The sequence below is a fragment of the Marmota flaviventris genome, chromosome 1, assembly GCF_047511675.1.
Source record: "Marmota flaviventris isolate mMarFla1 chromosome 1, mMarFla1.hap1, whole genome shotgun sequence".
NCBI lineage: Eukaryota > Metazoa > Chordata > Mammalia > Rodentia > Sciuridae > Marmota > Marmota flaviventris.
The window spans coordinates 113292826-113311353 of NC_092498.1; the positions used below are offsets into that span (position 1 = coordinate 113292826).

An 18528-nucleotide genomic window follows, 5' to 3' on the forward strand; every position below is an offset into this window, starting at 1 on the left:
ATAGGATAATAGGACTCTGTATCAGCACAACAAGAAACTTATTTCAGAAGAAAGGCCAACATCTCCCTTTTTAACTGCTTCAATCCCATTCTGCCCTCCCAGAATTAACATCCTCAAAGGGGATCCTACCCAAAATCTTAGGGAGTCAAGGAATTAAGATCTTAGAGAAAATAGCAGAGTTGGTCTTTTTGTCTTCTCCTTTTGAAGTTTCCTTCTGTTATGGACAACTTATGCCCATTTTTTTTATCTTGGAATGGCCGGTTATGTTGGTATTCAATCTGATTATAATTCCATTTGGGTATGTGAAAACAATTAGGATGCCAATCAACAGGAGAAGGCTTTGTTTTCAATATAAGATGGTATTAGAATCTCCCACAACTCAATTTTGAGAAATTTTTCATATCTGGTTCTTTTTGCTGATAGATTGAATTATTAGAGTAAAATTCCAGGCGAGATAAGAAGTAACATAACCGTTTAGCCTCCTGGCAAATTACATTCAGCACTCACTTTCTCAAAATGACAAATATCAAATCTTTCAAGTGGAAAAATCTTCCAAAGCACCAAGCCAATTGTGCAATGCAGCAAGTAGTGCAAGAAAGAGATCTTCCCCCAATGTCTGCAGCAAAAAGTCTTATTACCATAAAGTAACATGACTCATAAGTACTACCACTGGTTCTGCAATTGAGTCCTTCTTGGAAGGCCACCAACATTTGACCTTAATAAAGCCAAAACTTCCACAAGTGCTATCTCTCTTTTTTATTTTCCCAAAAATGTACCTGCTATCTCCTTGCATCAGCACTTTGCCCAGTTAATATACAACATAAAAACAGGGCAGGGGAGTAAGACTAATGGCCTCTCTGAGTTCCCTCTATCATCATAAATCAAACTACTATTGCTTTTTAACAGAATATTCTAACAATGTTTACAAATGGGTGTTTCCTCTAGAATTTACAGTTTGGGGAGATGCAACCTGACAAATCACAACAGGAAGTACCCAAGGTGACCCAAGTCTCCTACTTTAGGCCAATTATAGTCCCTTCTCCCCCACACACATTTTTTATTCAGGCGCTATAGTTTAACATAATGATGGGATTTGTTGTTATATATTCATACAAGTACACAATTTAACAATATAATTTGGCCAATATCACTCCTGGCTCCCTTTTTTCTATTGATCTCCCTTTGATTTTCATGAGCTCCCCTCTCCACCTCTCTTTTCCTTTTTCCTCTCTAGTTTCTACATATGAAAGAAATTATAGTCCCTTTTAATTCCTCCTCTCTGCCAGGCACTAAGCATTCTAAAACCCCTTATAACAAATGTGCAGAGTCCGTACTATTAGTCCCATTTTATTGATGTAGAAACTGAGGGCCCGAGTGCTTAAGCATCATGTCCAAGGAAATAGTGTCGCTAGAATTCAAGCCCGGGTCTATTTCAAAGGCCAGGTATAGGATAAATCCAAATCAATATCTAACTGTGCATTCTGAGAGCTAAGAATAATTTTTATATTTTGTATTTTTTATATTTTATATATAAAAATATAGAAATGGTTAATGTAAAAAAAAATGGTTTTAAAAACCCAAAATATTTCATCACTTGTGAAATTACACGGAATTCAATCAAATTTGTGTCCCTCAAGCTTGATGGCCATTGTTTACATTTTGTCTAAGGTTGCATTATTAAAATAGTTTTATTGAAATGATTCATATACCCTTAAATGTCATCTTTTTAAATTGTACAATTCAACATTTTTATCATATTTACAGAGTTGTGAAACCATCACCAGCCAATTTGAGATCATTTTCATAACCTCAAAAGGAAAACTCCTAGGGGCTGGAGTTGTGGCTCAGAGGTAGAGTGCTTGCCTAGCATGCATGAGGCACTGGGTTTGATCCTCAGCACCACATAAAAATAAAATAAAGGTGCTGTGTCCACCTACAACTAAAAAAATATATGCTATAAAAAAGGTGGGGGGGAACTCCTAGCTTTTAGCTACCATGGCTATGTCCCCATCCACTCTTCCTGCTCTAAGCAACTACTAATCTACAGTCTGTCTCTACAAATATCCTATTTCTAGATTTGCATTATGAAAGGAATCATACAACATGTTCTTTTGTGACTGGTTTCTTTCACTTACATAATATTTTCAAGGTCCATCCATGTTGTAGCATGTATTGATACAGCATTTTATTTTCTTGTCAAATATTATTCCATTGTATTGATATACCATGTTTTATGTATCCATTCATCAGTTGATAGACATCTGAGCTGTTTCCACCTTTTGGCTATTGTGAATAATGCTTCTGTACATGCACAAGTTTCTCTGGCATGGCTTCATTTCTCTTGAGTAGATATCTATGAGTGAAATTACTAGGTGATACAGTAACTCCATGTTCAATTGAAGAACTGCCAGACCATTTTCCAAAGTGGTTGCTTCTTCACATTCTGGCCAATACTGTATGATTTTTTTATTCCAAACATCTTAGGGGTTAGCTCTATTATGGTAAAGTCCTCATTGTGTTTTTGATTTCCATTTTCCTACATATAGAGCATCTTTTCATATGTTTTATTGGCTACAATATCTTCCTTGAAGAACTGTGTATTTAGAACCATTGGCCATTTTAAAATTGGGTTATTTCCTTCTTTTATTATTAAATAATATTAAACTGTAAGGTTTAATTTTGTTTGTTTGCTTTGAGCTACTGGAAATTGAACTCAAGGCTCGCACATGCTAAAGCACGATTTGTATGTTTGAGATAAAACATAATTTACACTGGGCGTGGTGGCGCACACCTGTAATCCCCGCCATTCAGGAGGCTGAGACAGGAGGACTGTAAATTCAAAGAGCCCCAGCAACAGCAAGACGCTAAGCAACTCAGTGAGACCCCGTCTCTAAAAAAAAAAAAATACAAAATAGGGCTGGGGATGTGGCTTGGTGGTTGAGTGCCCTTGAGTTTCATTCTCAGTACAATATATATATATATATATATATATATAAAATTTGCTACTGTATTCTTATTTAATGATGGCCATTGAAGTAAAAAGTTTTAATTTTGCTCAAGTCCAGTTTATCTATTTTTTCTTTTTATTGCTTATGCTTTTGCTGTCATATCTAAAAAAAATATGTAAGCCAAATTCAAAGACATAAAGATGTATCCTTATGTTTCCTTCTAAGAGTTTTATAGTTTTAGCCAGGTGTGGTGGCGCAAAACTGTAATCCGAGCGGCTCAGGAGGCTGAGACAGGAGGATCACCAGTTCAAAGCCAGCCTCAGCAAAAGCGAGGGGCTAAGCAACTCAGTGAGACCCTGTCTCTAAATAAAACCCAAATTAGGGCTGGGGATGTGGCTCAATGGTCGAGTGCCCTGGGTTCAATCCCCTATACCGTGCCCCACCCCAAAAAAAGAGTTTCATAGTTTTAGCTCATACATTCATATCTTTGATTCATTATGAACTAATGTTTTATACATGGCATAAAGGTGTAATTTCATTCTTTTTTTTCATGAGGCTCTTCTGTTGTTTCAGTACCACTTACTTTCCCCCACTCTATGGTCTTGGCACCCTTAGCAAGAAAACAATTAACAACAGACCAATGGATTTATTTCTGGACTCTCAATTGTGTTCCATTAATCTATATGCCTATCCTTACACCAGTACCACACTGTCTGGATTATGATAAATTTTTGGTAAATTTTGAATTTGGAAAATGTGAGTCTTCTTGCTTTGTTCTGTTTCAAGATTGCTTTTTAGCTACTCTGGGTTCCTTGAAATTCCATATGAATTTTAGAATTGGCTTGTCAATTTTTTTAAAATTTTGCATTAAATACATAAATTATAATACTACCAACTTGACACTGAAAAGTGCCTGTAATCCCAGTTACTTGGGAGGCAGAGGAAGAAAGATCCCAAGTTTGAAGTCAAGCTAGGCAACTTAGTAAGACCCTGTCTCAAAATAAAATTTAAAACGCTGGAATGTAGCTTAGTGGTACAATGTTTACCTGGCATGTGTAAAGCCCTGAGTTCAATGCCCAGGACCAAAAAAAAAAAAAAGTTTTTATAGTTTTAAAAGCTAAATTTTACTCTTTTGTTAAAAGTATTTCTAAGTATTTTGTACATCTTGATGTTATTATAATTTCACTTTCAGATTATTCTTTGCAATTGTACAGAATCAACAACTAATTTTTTCATATTGATTTTTTAAGCCTTCAACCTTGCTGAACTCATTAGTTTTAATAGTTTTCCTGGATTTCTTACAGTCTTTCTACAACATCATGTCATCTGTAAACACAGTTTTGCTTCTTCTTTTCCAGTTTGGGTACCATGTACTGAGTTTTCTTGCTAAGTACTTTAGTTAAAACCTCCAGTACAATGTTGAATAGAACTGGTAAGACTAGATACTTGGGCTGGGGATATAGCTCAGTGATAGGGGGCTTACCTAGCATGTGCAAGGCCCTAAGTTTGATTCCCAGGAATGAAGAAAAAAATGGATATCCTTGTCTTATTCCTGATTTTAGGGGATAAGCATACAGTCTTAAAAAAAAAAATGAAAGGAAAAAAAACACACAAAATGTATTGCACGCCTAAGACATGTGAGTATTAGACTCTAGCACTGTCTTTCATCATTAAATATGATGTTAGCTGTGGGTTCTTCATCGCTGCTGTTTATCAGGTTAAAGAAATTCCCTTCTATGGGCATAGTGGTGCATACCTGTCAACCCAGCAACTCAGGGGGCTGAGGCAGAAGTATTGCAAGTTCAAGACTAGCCTCAACAACTTAGCAAAGACCCTAAGCAATTTAGCAAGAACCTGTCTCAAAAAAATAAAAAGGTTCAGTGGTTAAGCATCCCTGGATTCAATCCAGGTACCAAAAAAAAAAACAAACTTCCCTTCTATTTGTTGAGTACATTATCATGAAAAACATGATGGATTCTGTCAAGTGCTTTTTCTGTGTCTACTAAGATGATCATGCTATTTTTATTTTTTATTTTACTGATGCATTATATTATTTACATTAATTGATTTCTCCAATGTTAAACCATCCTTGTAGTCATGAAATAAATTCCAGTTATTTGTGGTGTATAATTCTTTTTATACATTGCTGGATTCAGTTTGCTAGGTTTTTTGTTGTTTAGTTTTGTTAGGATTTTATTTACACATTTATAAGAGATTTCGGTCTATGGTTTTCTTGTGATGTACTTATCTGGTTTTGGTACTAGTGTAAAGCCAGTCTCACATAATTATTTGAGCTGGGCACAGTGGCACCACAACTGCAATCCCAGCAACTTAAGAGGCTGAGGCAGGAGGATTGAAAGTTCAACGCCAGCCTCAGCAATTGAGCAAGGCCCTAAGCAATTTAGCAAGACGCTGTCTCAAAATAAAAAATGAAAAGGGCTGGGGATGTGGCACAGTGGTTAGCACCCCTGGATTCAATCACTGATACCAAAAAAATAAAATAAATTTATTTGAGAAGTGCTTGCTCCAACTCAATGTTTTTAAAGAGTTTGTGAAAAACAGTTCTTCCTGAACTGTTTGGTAGATTTCAGTGGTCAAGCTAGATGAGTCTCTAAAGGGTAGACCCTGAAATTTTCTTTGTAGGTAGTTTTTTGTTACTAATTCAAATTCTTTATTTGTTATTGGTATATTCAGATGGTCTCCTTTTTTAATTATTTTTTAAGTTGGAGATGCAACACCTTCATTTATTTATTTGTTTGTTTATTTATTTTTATGTGGTACTAAGGATCAAACCCAGTGCCTCACATGTGCCAGGCGAGCACTTTACCACTAAGTCACAACCCAGCCCCTGTTCTCTCTTCTTGAGTCAATTTTGGCAGTTTCTTTCTTTCAAGGAATCTATTTCAGCTGTCTATTATTTGTCATCAACTGCAGTTCTATTTCTTCTCTGTTTCATGTCTTTTGTTGTTGTTGTTCCTCTATACCTCCATTACTCCTTGATCTTTTTTTTTTTTAATATTTATTTTTAGGTGTAGATGAACACAACACAATGCCTTTGTTTTTTTATGTGGTGCTAAGGAATGAACCCGGGTCCTGCCCGTGCTAGGCCAGTGATCTACCGCTGAGCCACCATTCCAGCTCCACTCCTTGATCTTACTTTAAGTGAATATTTTTAATAAAACATTTAAAATTTTCAATGATTATTTCACTATATTTTTAGATTTTTGTAGTTGTTCTAGCATTTACGATATAATCCAAACTTATCAGAGTCAACTTCAGATTTACACTAGTTTACACCAATATATAAAACATTACACCTAGCTGGGCACTGTGGCAAACATCTGTAATCCCAGCAACTTGGGAGGCCAAGATGGGAGGATCACAAGTTTGAGGCCAGACTCAGTAACTTAGCAAGACCCTCAGAAAATTAGTGAGACCCTGTCTCATAAATAAAAAATAAAATAAAAAGGGCTGGAAATGTAGCTCAATGGTAAAGCATGCCTGGATTCAATCCATGGTACCAAAAAGAATAAAAAAAAATATACTTCTGTATAATTCCATTCCCTTTCCCCGTTTGAAGGGTATTATTGTTGGACATCTATATAGTACATCTATTAAATTTACATACCCAATAATTCATTGTCATAATTATTGCCTCACCATCTATCTATAGCCATTTCCTTAGTCCATTGATATCTCTGCTCACACCCACTTCTTTTGTGTTGTTACTGGCAAATATATTACAGGTACATTACATTTCTACCCATTATAAGCCAATAGTACATTATGTACATTTATTTTATATAATTGTTTCTTAAATCCAGTTAAGAGAAGAAAGCAGGAAGATATGCATTTATATTTTTTTAAATATCTTTATTTTGTTTATTTATTTATTATGTGGTGCTGGGGATCAAACCCAGTTCCTCACACATGCTAAGCAAGCGCTCAACCACTGAGCCACAACCTCAGCCCTGAATTTATATTCTTTTATAATTATAATGATTACCTTTACCAATGCTATTTTTACCTATGAATTTAAATTACTGTCTGAGGTCATTTGCTTTCAGCCTGAAGAATTCCCCTAAAATTTTCTTGCAAGGCAGGTCTTTAAACAAAAAAAATTCTCTCAGTTTTTAAACAAAAAACTGTTAATACTTCATTTCACCTTCATTTTGAGATGTCCTTTTCCTCAATATCCAGCTTCTGTATGGATCATTTGTAGACACATGATTTTTAGTTGATAGGATTTTTCTTCTGTCAGCTGTTAAAATTACTAGGCTCCCCTCTAAGTAATGAGTCTGTTTTTCTCTTTTTGTGTTCCAGTTTTTCTTCTTGTCTTTGACTTTCAGCATTTTTACATTTGTGGATCTCTTTGAATTTATCCTACTCAGAGTTCATTGAGCTTTCTGGCTTTCCAAATGTATAGTTATTATTTTTAAAAAACTGGAGAATAGGAGTTTGTAATGAGGTTGTGGCTCAGTGGTAGAGCTCTTGCCTAGCATGTGTGAGGCACTGGGTTCAATCCTCAGCACCACATAAAAAATAAATAAATAAAATAAAGGTGTGCGTCCATCTACAACTAAAAATATATAGATGTTTAAAAAAAAAAAAAATGGAGAATAGTGGGCACAGTGGTACATGCCTCTAATCCCAGAGGCTCAGGAGACTGAGGCAGGAGGATCATGAGTTCAGAGTGAACCTCAGCAAAACTGAGGTGCTAAGCAATTCAGTGAGACCCTGTCTCTAAATAAAATACAAAATAGAGCAGGGATGTGGCTCAGTGGTTGAGTGCCCCTGAGTTAAAAAAATAAAAAATAATAAAAAATAAAACCTGAAGAATTAGATAAACTCCATGCTTATATAAATACATCAAAGTATACTCTACTGTCATGTATAACTAAAAAGAACAAATAAAAATTTTAAAAACTGGAGACATTTCAGCCATAGTTTGTTCAAATACTTTTCTGCTCCTTTCTCTCTTCCTGCTGCTCTCATTATGCACTCACTGTTGTGCTTAATGATCTCCCACATTTCTAGAGGTTCTGCTCATTTATCTTCATTATTTTCTTTTCCCCACATGTCAACTTGCATAATCTCTATTAATCTATTTTCAAATTCACTAATTCTTTCTTCTGCCAATTCAAATTTACTATTGAGTTCCTCTAGTGAATTTTTTATTCCAGTTATTGTACTTTCAACTCCAGAATTCTCATTTGGCTCTCTTTTATAATTCCTATCTTTTTGCTAATAATTCTCCATTTGATGCAACAGAATCATAATTTCCTTTACTTCTTTGTCATCATGCTTCCCTTTAGTCCTGTGAACACATTTATAATGACTTGGAGGGGTTAGTTTTTGTTTTCTAGTACACGAGAGTGAACCCAGGGGCACTCAACCAGTGAGCCACATCTCCAGCCCTTTTTCATTTTAGTTTTGAGACAGGGTCTTCCTAAATTGCTTAGGACCTCACTAAGTTGGCAAGGCTGCTTTGAATTCGTGATCCTCCTGCCTCAGCCTACTGAGCTACTGGGATTACAGGTGTGCACTACCATACTCACCCCTATAATGACTTATTTGAAGACTTTTTTGTTAAATTTAGCCTCCGTTCACTCTCACAGGCAATTTCTATTGCCAGATTCTTTCCACTGTATAAGTCTTACTTTCTTGTTTCTTTGTATGACTCATAATTTTTGGTTGGAAATTGGACATTTCAGATAATATACTGCAACAACTCCAGGGACTGGAACGCCCTCTCCAGACCTTATTATTTGCTTGTCTATTAGTTCAATGACTGGCTAGATTATTTTAACGAAATCTATTTCAACCACATAGCATTAAGGAGGTGTAGCTTTGGGTTCCCAAAGCTTTAGCTTCGCCCTTAGTCCCTTTGGTATGACAGTGGCTTTAGAAGGGCTCTCTTCTCTCCTTCTCATGACTACATTCAGCTGAACTCCATTCATTGTGGCTTATTGATCTATTATTTTCAACAATGCCCTAAGGCATAACTTATTATACATACTAATCCTATCAAACTATGATTGTTTTGAGGGAACTGTTTCCGAGGTCAATATTTGATATTTGTTCTAACCCCAGGAGGGCTCCTCCCATTTGTCTTGTTTCCTTATTATTTCCTGCAAAATGAAACACTTTCTGTCTAAGCTATATCAATATTAAATTCACAAATCTCCTCCCAATTGCTCTTTTTTTTGAATGTTCAAGATTGGGTTGGCAAAGACTGAATGTTGTCTCTGATATGAGGATGCTAATCCATAATGGGGATGGGCAAGGGGAGCATGGGAGGAATGGAGGAACTTTAGAGCAAAGGGGAGGGAGGGGAAGAAAACAAGCATGGGGGTAGGAAAGATGGTGGAATGAGATGGACATCATTACCCTAAGTACATGTATAAAGACACGAATGGTGGGACTTTACTTTGTGAACAGCCAGAAACATGAAAAATTGTGCTGTATATGTGTACTATGAATTGAAATACATTCTACTGTCATATAACAAATCAGAGTAAATAAATGAATTTTAAAAAATGGGTTGGGATGAGGCAGAGGAAAAAGGTGAGTGTGAAGCTTAGAGTTAGGATTAGAGTTTTGGGGGCTGGGGTTGTAGCTCAGTGATAGAGCTCTTGCCTGGCACATGTAAGGCACTGGGTTCGATCCTCAGCACCACATAAAAATAAATAAATAAAATAAAGATATTGTGTCCACCTATGACAACAACAAAAATTAAAAATAAAAGAATGAAGGTTTGGGATTTAGAAATGGGATTGGTGTTAGGTGTCAGGATAAGTGGTCTGGGGTGAGGGTGAAGGTGAGTGATGGTTAGGGTGGTGATGAGTTTGAGTTAAGGTAAGTTTTGGGTTGATTTGGGGTTAGAAAGTTATTTGGGGATCATGGCTGTGTTAGAGAAGAGGTTGGTGCTGGGAATTTCATTTTGTGTTTTTTTTAGTAATTAGGGCATAAAATATAGTGAAAAGGCTCATGTTAAATATGAATAATTTGGGTTGAGGTTGTACTAAGCCATAAATCTCTAGGAATTAGGGAGGCAGGCTGGGGAGGGACCTTAGCTGAGAACTCTCCACTTAGGAAATGGGGCCTCAACTGCTTGTTCTCTTTTCCCTATATGTACTCCAGATCCATTCCAAAGTTCAACTACTTTCATCCACGGCATTTTTCTTTCTTTCTTTCTTTTTTTAACTTCTAATTTTTTTATTTGTTCTAATTAGTTAGTTATGCATGACAGTGAAATGCATTTTGACATATTGTACACAAATGGAACACAACTTCTCATTCTTCTGGCTGTACATGGTGCAGTGTCACTCCAGTAGTGTAATCACATATGTATATAGGGTAATAATGTCTGTCTCATTCTACCATCCTCCTATCCCACAGCTCCTCCCCTCTGCACAAACCATAATTCCTTCATTCTTTTATCCCCCAGCCCCACTATGGATCAGTACCCGCTTATCAGAGAAAACATTCGGCTTTTGATTTGGGGGGAGTGGCTTATTTCACTCAGCATAATATTCTATAGTTCCATCCATTTACCTGCAAATGCCATAATTTCATTCTTCTTTCAGGCTGAGTAATATTCCATCATATATATATATATCACATTTTCTTTATCCATTCAACTGTTGAAGGGCATCTAGGTTGGTTCCACAGTTTAGCTGTTGTGAATTGCGCTGCATTTTTTCCACTTGCCACCCACCATTTGCCACCCACCATTTGCCACCCAGACATTCACCTACACCCACTGCCCTGTCTGCCCAACCTGTGATGCTTGCAGAACTTCAAATTTTCCCACTATTTTCAAGTGTGTATAAACTGTTCCACACTGCTTTGCAGATGAAGTTACTTCCTTTGGGTTTTTGGTTGGTTGGTTGGTTGGTTTGGTTTTGGTGCTAGGGACTGGACCCAAGGCTCCCTGCAGGCACTCTACCACTAAGCTATACCCCAACCAGGAGCTCTGTTTTAAGGCCAGCTTCTACTCTCAGCCAAAATCCCTGAGCCAGGGATCTGGGGATGGGGAAGGGGCCCATGGCAAGCTTCTCTGTGAGTGATATTCCTGACTCTAGGACAAAGTACTTCATGGAAGGGGACAGGTGGGGACACACTAGCTCAAGGTCTCAGCCTGCCTATCCTGCTGTGGAACCACCCCCTCATAATCCAGGATGGAGACAAAAGCAGTTAGGGCTGAAGTTATTTCAGTATGCCAAGCCCTGTTCCACAAATAGGGACTAAGTGGAAGAAGGGAGCCCCATCTCTGAGATGCAATCACCCAGGACTTAGCCTCAGCAACAAATAGGTCTGGTTAAGATGAGAAACAGTGAAGTTCTAAGAAAAGAGTAATCTTGGTCCAAACACCACTGCCTCTCACCTTTCTTACCAAATTTTCATACTTTTTTCTTGAATAAATATATCACCATTTGCTGTTTTACCTTTGGACATTTCCAAAGGGTTTAAATAGTTGTTAATAATTTTCACCAGTTTTGCAAGAAAATGGGTCAATGGCGCTCCTTAACACCATCATGCTGGAATTCCAATCAGGTCTAAGGCTGCTTTTGTGTATAACAACAGAATTGAAGAGCTGAGTAAATCCAGCAGAAATCCTATGGCCTGCAAAGTTGAGAAGCTTGACTATGTGGCCCTACTATACGGGAAAAAGTCTGCCAACTCCTGACTTAAGTTACTGTTGCCAATGCTACTGATCCATGAACCAAACTGAGTAGTAAAGACTCAAATTACTTAGTCCAAAATGTACCAGGCACAGTGGTGCACACCTGTAATCCCAGCCTCTCACAGGATGAGGCAGGAGGATTGGGAGTTCAAAGCCAGCCTCAGTAGCTTAGTGAGGTTCAGAGAAACCCTGTCTCAAAATCAAATATAAAAAATGGGCTGGGAATATGGCTCAGTGGTTAAGCACCCCTGGGTGCAAGCTCTGGTACCAAAAAAAAAAAAAAAATCTTTGTGGTATTTGGTAGATACAGGCAAAATACCAGCGTTTTTTCTATGCCCCAAACAATCAACACAGAAGATTTATGTGACCTCTGATCACCAAGAAGTATGTAAGAGCCAGGCATGGTGGTGCACATCTGTAATCCCAGTGACTCAGGAGTCTAAGACAGGAGAAGCACAAGTTTGAGGCCAGCCTCAGCAACTTAGTAAGGCCCTGTCTCAATATAAAAAATAAAAAGGCCTGTGGATGTAGCTTAACGGTTAAGTGCCCCTGGATTTAATCCCCAGTACGAGAGGCGGGGGGGGGGGGGGGGGGGGGGGGAGGGGGGGGGGAAGGTGGTGTGTGTTTGTGGGGATTTCCCTCACGAGTAACTAATCAATTAGTCAATTCTTTTCTGCAGCAGACACCAGCTGGATGTCCTCTAATTCAAATCGATCCTGATATGGCCACCTAGAGAACTCAATCTAGAGGCAATTCAGATCCCATAGGTTGAGGTCTCAGTCCCACAGACTGTCTCTCCCATAGTAGCCAATCACTTGCCCCTGAATTTTTTTGTTTGTTTGTTTTTGGTACTGGGGATTGAACTCAAGGACACTCAACAACTGAGCCACATCCCTGCCCTATTTTGTATTTTATTTAGAGACAGTCTCAGTTGCTTAGCACCTCGCTTTTGCTAAGACTGGCTTTGAACTCGTGATCCTCCTGCCTCAGCCTCCTGAGATGCTGGGATTACAGGTGTTCACCACTGCTCCCGGCCCCAGGATGTTTTACCTGTGCTTCAGACCAATCAGATATAAATCAGAGTTCACACCACCTCTCTTTGGGGTGTACTTCACCAATCTCTGGGAAACATTTATGTGTACCTATTTATTAAAAAGGATATTGTAAGGGCAACAGATGAAAAAACACAAGACATGTGGGAAGAGGCACAGAGCTTCCATACCCTTTCCTAGGTAGGACACCACCTCCTAGGAACCCCTTGCAGCTTCAGCTGGAAGCTGAAGATTTGGAAGCTCTATACATCCTGTTCTTTTGGGGGGTTATGGAGGCTTCATTACACAAGAATGATTAATTACATCTTTAGCCAAATACCTTTAGCCCCTCTCCCCTCCTCCAGGTTAGGTGGAGCTGAAAAACTCCAACCCTCTAATGGTTTCTTGGTCTTTCTTGTGATCAGCTCCCATCAAGATAGGAGCTACCTAGTCAATTCATTACCATACAAAAAGCCACTTATCACTTCAGAGATTCCAAAGATTTTAGTTGTGGTATGCCAGGAAATCAGACCAAATACATATTCTACAATGTTACAGGTACCTGCCTCACTGAGTTATTGTGAAGGTTAAAGTATGAATGTCAGCGGTGGCGAACACCCATAATCCCAGCAATTCAGGAGGCTGAGGCAGGAGGATGGCAAATTCAAAGCTAACCTCAGCAATTTAGCAAGGCCCTAAGCAACCTAGCTACATCCTATCTCAAAATTAAAAAATAAAAAGGGCTGGGCATGTGACATGTGATTCAGTGGTTAAACCCTTGGGTTTAATCTCCAGTACAAAAAAAAAAAAAAAATGTGAGTACCTGACACTTCAACAAAGTGATAATTGTTATATCAGGCTGGACACTGTATGGAAAGTATTAGGTACTCTCTCTTAAAGAGCTTTTTGAGCTTTTTGTTTGTTTGCTGGTTTTGCCCAACGGTAGTCCCAGGCTAAATAGTCTGAGGCAGGATGATTACAAATTCAAGACCAGCCTCAGCAATTTAGTGAGGCCCTAAGTAACTTAGTGATACCTTGTTTCAATTTAAAAAAAAAAAAAAAAGGCTGGGGATGTAGCTCAGTAGTAAAGCGCCCCAGGTTAAGTTTCCAATACAAAAAAAAAAAAAAAATTATCTTTTCCAGTTTGGAAAAGGGAGCAAGTATAGACTTTCCAATAACGAAGATTTAACTTTTAATACCTGGGATCTATAACATTACCTGGGGTGGGGGACAACTCCCTTGAGTTTAAGTTTAAACCTGACACTGTAAACCAGAATTCTCTACCACGGAAGCTTCCAGCCTCCACCAATAACAATGAATGAAAATAACCCTTAGAAATGCTAAACCCCAAGCGAAAGAGCCCCAAGCGAAAAAGCAGTAATTAGCTTTAACTTGTGGATTTGGGCCTGTATGGCCCCTTCCGGTTCTCACGGTCTCTATCAATGCCCAGAGGAGAATAAAACAGAATCCCTCAAGCTTCCATCTCGACTGTCACCGCGACCCGGGCTCCCCAGTAGGTGCCGGATGCGGGGACTCAGCGGGGCTCCCTTCGCCTCAGCCCGTCGGGGCTACTGGCCAGTTACCTCGCAATTGAACTCCATCTCGGCGTCCATGGTGACGATCCGCACTGTGAACGTCTTGGGCTGCTTCCTCTTGAGCGAGCTGAAGCTCATGCGGGAAGCGATGGCCCCGGCCATGGCGCGGGGCTCAGACCTGGGACCCTCGCGCCCCAAAGCCTGTGCTCTGGACCTGTTAGCCCCCCTGGAGGAGTTGCACAGGCCTCAGGGCCACCATGGTGGCCGGCTGGCCGGCCCAAGAGCGAGCTGGGTTGCGTGGGTCCCCAGCGGCCAGCATGGGCCGCGAGGACCCTGCCCCCGGAGCGAAAAAGGGGAGTTGGGGGGCAGGCCCTGACGGCGGCAAGGGGCAGACGCTAGCAGGAGCCGACGGGGAGGGCGAGGCCCGACACTCCGAGACTGGGGTCGGGGACGCCGGGCACGCCCGGGAACAAGAATCCTAGACAGCGGCCGCCCAGACCCGGCGCGCCTCTGGGCTGCCGACGGGGGTCGCGGGGCCGCGCCACAGCAGGGCACGCACGCGCGCGCGTGGCTGTCACCGTCCTCGCTCCGCGCGCCCGCGGGAAGCGTACCCTGCCCGCAGCTTCCAGCCTGCTCCCCGCCCCGCCCTCAGGCCTCCCCGAACGCTACACACGTCTCAACCTAACTTATCAGTTCTTTCCCAGACGCCTTGATTGGTTGAGAACTCCAAAGAAAACAGGACTTTAACTTCGTCCCGCCTCTTTTAGGGCGACTCCACCAATTGGAAGTTTAACTCTGCCGGGATGCGCCGACCTGTGCTCGGCGTTGAGTGGCTACAGCAGCAGTCACTCCGAACGCTTTTGTTCCTAGAGGGCCCGCCTACTCTAGCAAGACTGGTTGAGACGGCGGAACGCAGCGCGCCTTTCCCGGGAACCCAGGTAGAGACTAGTCCCTGCGGCTCTGGAATGAGTCGCTCCCAGATCAAAGAGATACTGCGGTCCAACAAAGTACGCGCCGTAAGCGGCGCCCCAAGGGAGCGCGTTTCGGACACCCGGCGAATATTTCTATGTAGCACTTAACGACTTACTCACTTCTATGTTTGTCAAACTTTTACAACCCTTCTGGAGGCCTAGTAGGTTGCCTGCCCTTTCCTGCCTGATCCTTCTGCTTCTCTGTAAAAGAATTACAGTTGCCAAAGGGGAGTAATGACTGTATCTACTTCATGGAGTAGATGAAGAATTTCAGAGTGTTTAGTTACATATAAAGCCTTAGAGCAGTAACTGGCACATACTAGGTTGAATTCTATTAAATTGCTCTGTTTGTAGAACAAAAAGGGTGGGAAGGCTGGCCGGGTGGCGCACACCTGTAATCCCGGCCGCTCTGGAGGAGGCTGGGATTACAGGAGTCAGGAGTTTCTCAAATTCGAAGCCAGACTCAGCAACTAAACGCAAGCCCGAACAACTTATTGAGACTCCATCTCAAAAATAAATAAAACAAATAAAAAGGGCTGGGGATGTAGATAAAGCCCCCTGAGTTCAATTCCCAGTTTAAAAAAAAAAAAAAGTGGGGGGGGGGGGGGATGAAAATATATATCATGAGGATCGCAAGTTCAAAGCCAGCCTCGCAATTTAGCGAGGCCCTAGATAACATAGTGAGACCCTGTCTCAAAAAAAAGGGGAGGTGGGGTGGGAAGGGGGGCTGGGGATGTGGCTCAATGGTTAAGCACTTCTGGGTTCAATTCCTGGTTTAAAAAAAAAAGTGTATTTCATGTTACACCCTGTATGATTTGTTTTTAACCATGTGCAAGTGTATTTTTTAACGTCATCAAGGGATATAATGTGAATAAGAAGGGTATGCTTTTCTATATTTTTTTTAAAAATTGTTTTTTTAATTTTTAGATAGAATCTTGCTGTTTTCCAGGCTAACTCAGAACTCCTTGGCTCAAGTGATCCTTCTGCCTCAGTTTCCTGAGTAGCTGAGATTACATCCTTGGACCACTAGACTCAGCTTTAATTCAATTTTAAAACAGCTTTTAGTGGTGGAACAAAGACAACTTGCATGTGTTCTGACTGAATAGTAACACGCCAGAAGTGTTAGTTGTGGTAGCATCACCCTTACTCTATAGATGAAGAAATTGAGGCTCAGCATAATAGAGTCTCTTGCAGACTATCACCTAGAATAGGAGGCAAAGTTAGGGTTCAAACCCAGGTCTACCCCACCAGAGCCTGCTGATATTACCCACTGTGCTGCCCTGATTGAGGCTTCTAAATTCTTCCATCTGCAGCTTTAAGACACCGTGTACCTCAGTTCTGAAATATTCAACAGACACAGTGTTATAACTGTGCTAATAGCATAAATTTTGCTCCTTTGCACCCCCGCAGTGCCAGGAAGCACCAGCCAGGACCCCAGGAATCATTTACTGGCATACCCAATGGAGGCTGCTATTGCAAAACTTTATGTCCTTCATACCACTAGCAAATTCCTGCCACCAAACTGCTCAGGGAACTATGGACTTGGTGTAGGAGTGTCTTCATTTTCATGCCTTCAATTTTTCCCTGCAGGTAGGAGAACCAGGCTGGATTCTCCTCTGGGCTCCCCACAGGGAAGAAAAATCAGGTCTTTTAACCCAGGGCCAAGGAGGCTGTCAGAAAATAAGTGAATTTGAGAAACCACTGAGGAGCAGCAAAAAAAAAAAAAAAAAAGTGGATCAAACAGCAGGGGCTAAGAAACATCAGTGACCAGTAACCACTCATTTTTATAGAAGACTAAGTGCTAGTTGCTGAGCTAATTGGCAAAACATACCCAATTTAAAATTCCTGGAGGACATCCAGGAAGGTTCTGGATCTCATAAAGGAGGGCCAAGAATAAAAATAGATATGATGAAAAATCATATTGATATTTAAAATTCTCTTTACAAAGAATAAAAAAATACATAATAGTTACCAGGTTGAGATTGAAGAATAATTGTGGGGGTGGGGAGTTACTTATTTATTTTATGTATGTGTGTTGATTTTTTTTTTTTTTTTTTTTTTTTGACAGGCTCTCATTATGCGGCCCAGGCTGCCTTTGAACTCCTAGGCTCAAGTGATCCTTCTCATGAATAATTCAGGTTGAGCACATCAAAATCTGATACACACAGATACCACATAATAAATATCTCTGGAATGAATGAGGGAAAGATGTGAGGAAATGTTTACAGTCTCAGCTGTGGTCTGGACAATATTAATAGTGATCCTATATAATTGCTTACCATACAAAACCCTGTGAAGTAGCTAGGCATGATGGGGCACGCCTATAATCCCAGCGGCTCGGGAGGCTAAAGCAGGAAGATCACAGATTCAAAGCCAGCATCAGCAATTTAGCGAGGCCCTGAGCAACTTACCAAGACCTGTCTCAAAAAAAAAAAAAAAAGGGCTGAGGCTGTGGCTCAGTGATTAAGCACCCTTGAGTTTAATCCCTGGTACCAAAAAAAAAAAAAAAAAAAGTGAAGTGTTCTGCATGCTTTAAAAATCCTATTGGCATGATGGTGCACATCTGTAATCCCAGTTACCCAGAAATCCCTTACTGACACACCTAGTTGAGCTACTGCTGTGGAGGATGAGACAGGAGGATTTAAAGTTTGAGGATAGCCTGGGCAACTTAGACCTTGTCTCAAAATAAAAACAAAACAGGTTAGGATTTAGCTCAGTAGCAGAGTGCTTGCCTAACATGTGAGATCCTGAGTTCCATCACTAGTGCTGGGGTGTAGCAGGGGATGATTTTTGGATATTATCAGTTTATATGTCAAGAAACTAGATAAGGCTGAAATAAAGTCATTTACCCAAAATTGTAATTTGGGTAAATTATGATTATAGTTATGTCGCAGTTTGTATCTAGGACTAGTTTAATCCATATCTCACCTGATTTACATTTTGTTCCTCCAATCTTCAGAAGCTCAGGGATTCTCAAAGGTGATCTCTGTCCCATAGGTGACATTTGGCCATGTCTAAAGACTGTTTTGATGGTCACAACTGGATGTTCCTGCCTTCTACAGATAAAAGCTAGATGTGCCATTAAACAACCTAAAATGCGCATGACACCCCCACACAAACAACAAAGACCTATCCAGATCAAAGTGACAATAAAGCCAAAGTAAAACAAAACCCTGCTACAGAGCAATAATTCTTCCATCTTTTAGAGTCAGAAACAATGGAACCAAAGTACCTCACTCCTCAAGGGAGTACATATATATAAACAATTTTGCATGTTTTAGGGGTTCTTGGAAAGACCCATCCAAAGCATGTCTATGAACTCCAGTGTGTTATTAAGTTTTCTGTTACTGTAAC

The 18528-nt window shown here is 40.2% G+C and overlaps 1 protein-coding gene and 1 long non-coding RNA gene across 10 annotated transcripts in view; one reads left to right on the forward strand and one right to left on the reverse strand.

The window, feature by feature from the left end:
* The window catches only part of Nf2 (NF2, moesin-ezrin-radixin like (MERLIN) tumor suppressor), an 86263-nt gene extending 71413 nt beyond the window's left edge, over window positions 1-14850 (reverse strand). For all 8 annotated transcript variants that reach the window (XR_003585471.2, XM_071614877.1, XM_071614878.1 and 5 more), the window contains exon 1: window positions 14252-14850. Coding sequence is in view for 7 of the 8 variants with exons in the window: in XM_071614877.1 (XP_071470978.1) it covers window positions 14252-14365 (114 nt within the window). In the remaining variant the exon portion in view is untranslated. The remainder of the gene's footprint in view (window positions 1-14251) is intronic.
* Window positions 14851-14995: 145 nt separating this feature from the next.
* LOC114108439 (uncharacterized) lies at window positions 14996-18162 on the forward strand. 2 transcript variants are annotated; one of them, XR_003585472.2, is made up of 3 exons: window positions 14996-15141; window positions 16585-16764; window positions 17243-18162. It is a non-coding gene; the product is annotated as an uncharacterized lncRNA (long non-coding RNA). The 2 variants fall into 2 exon arrangements; XR_011708166.1 differs by lacking the exon at window positions 14996-15141 and adding an exon at window positions 15219-15335.
* The last annotated feature ends 366 nt before the right edge of the window (window positions 18163-18528 follow it).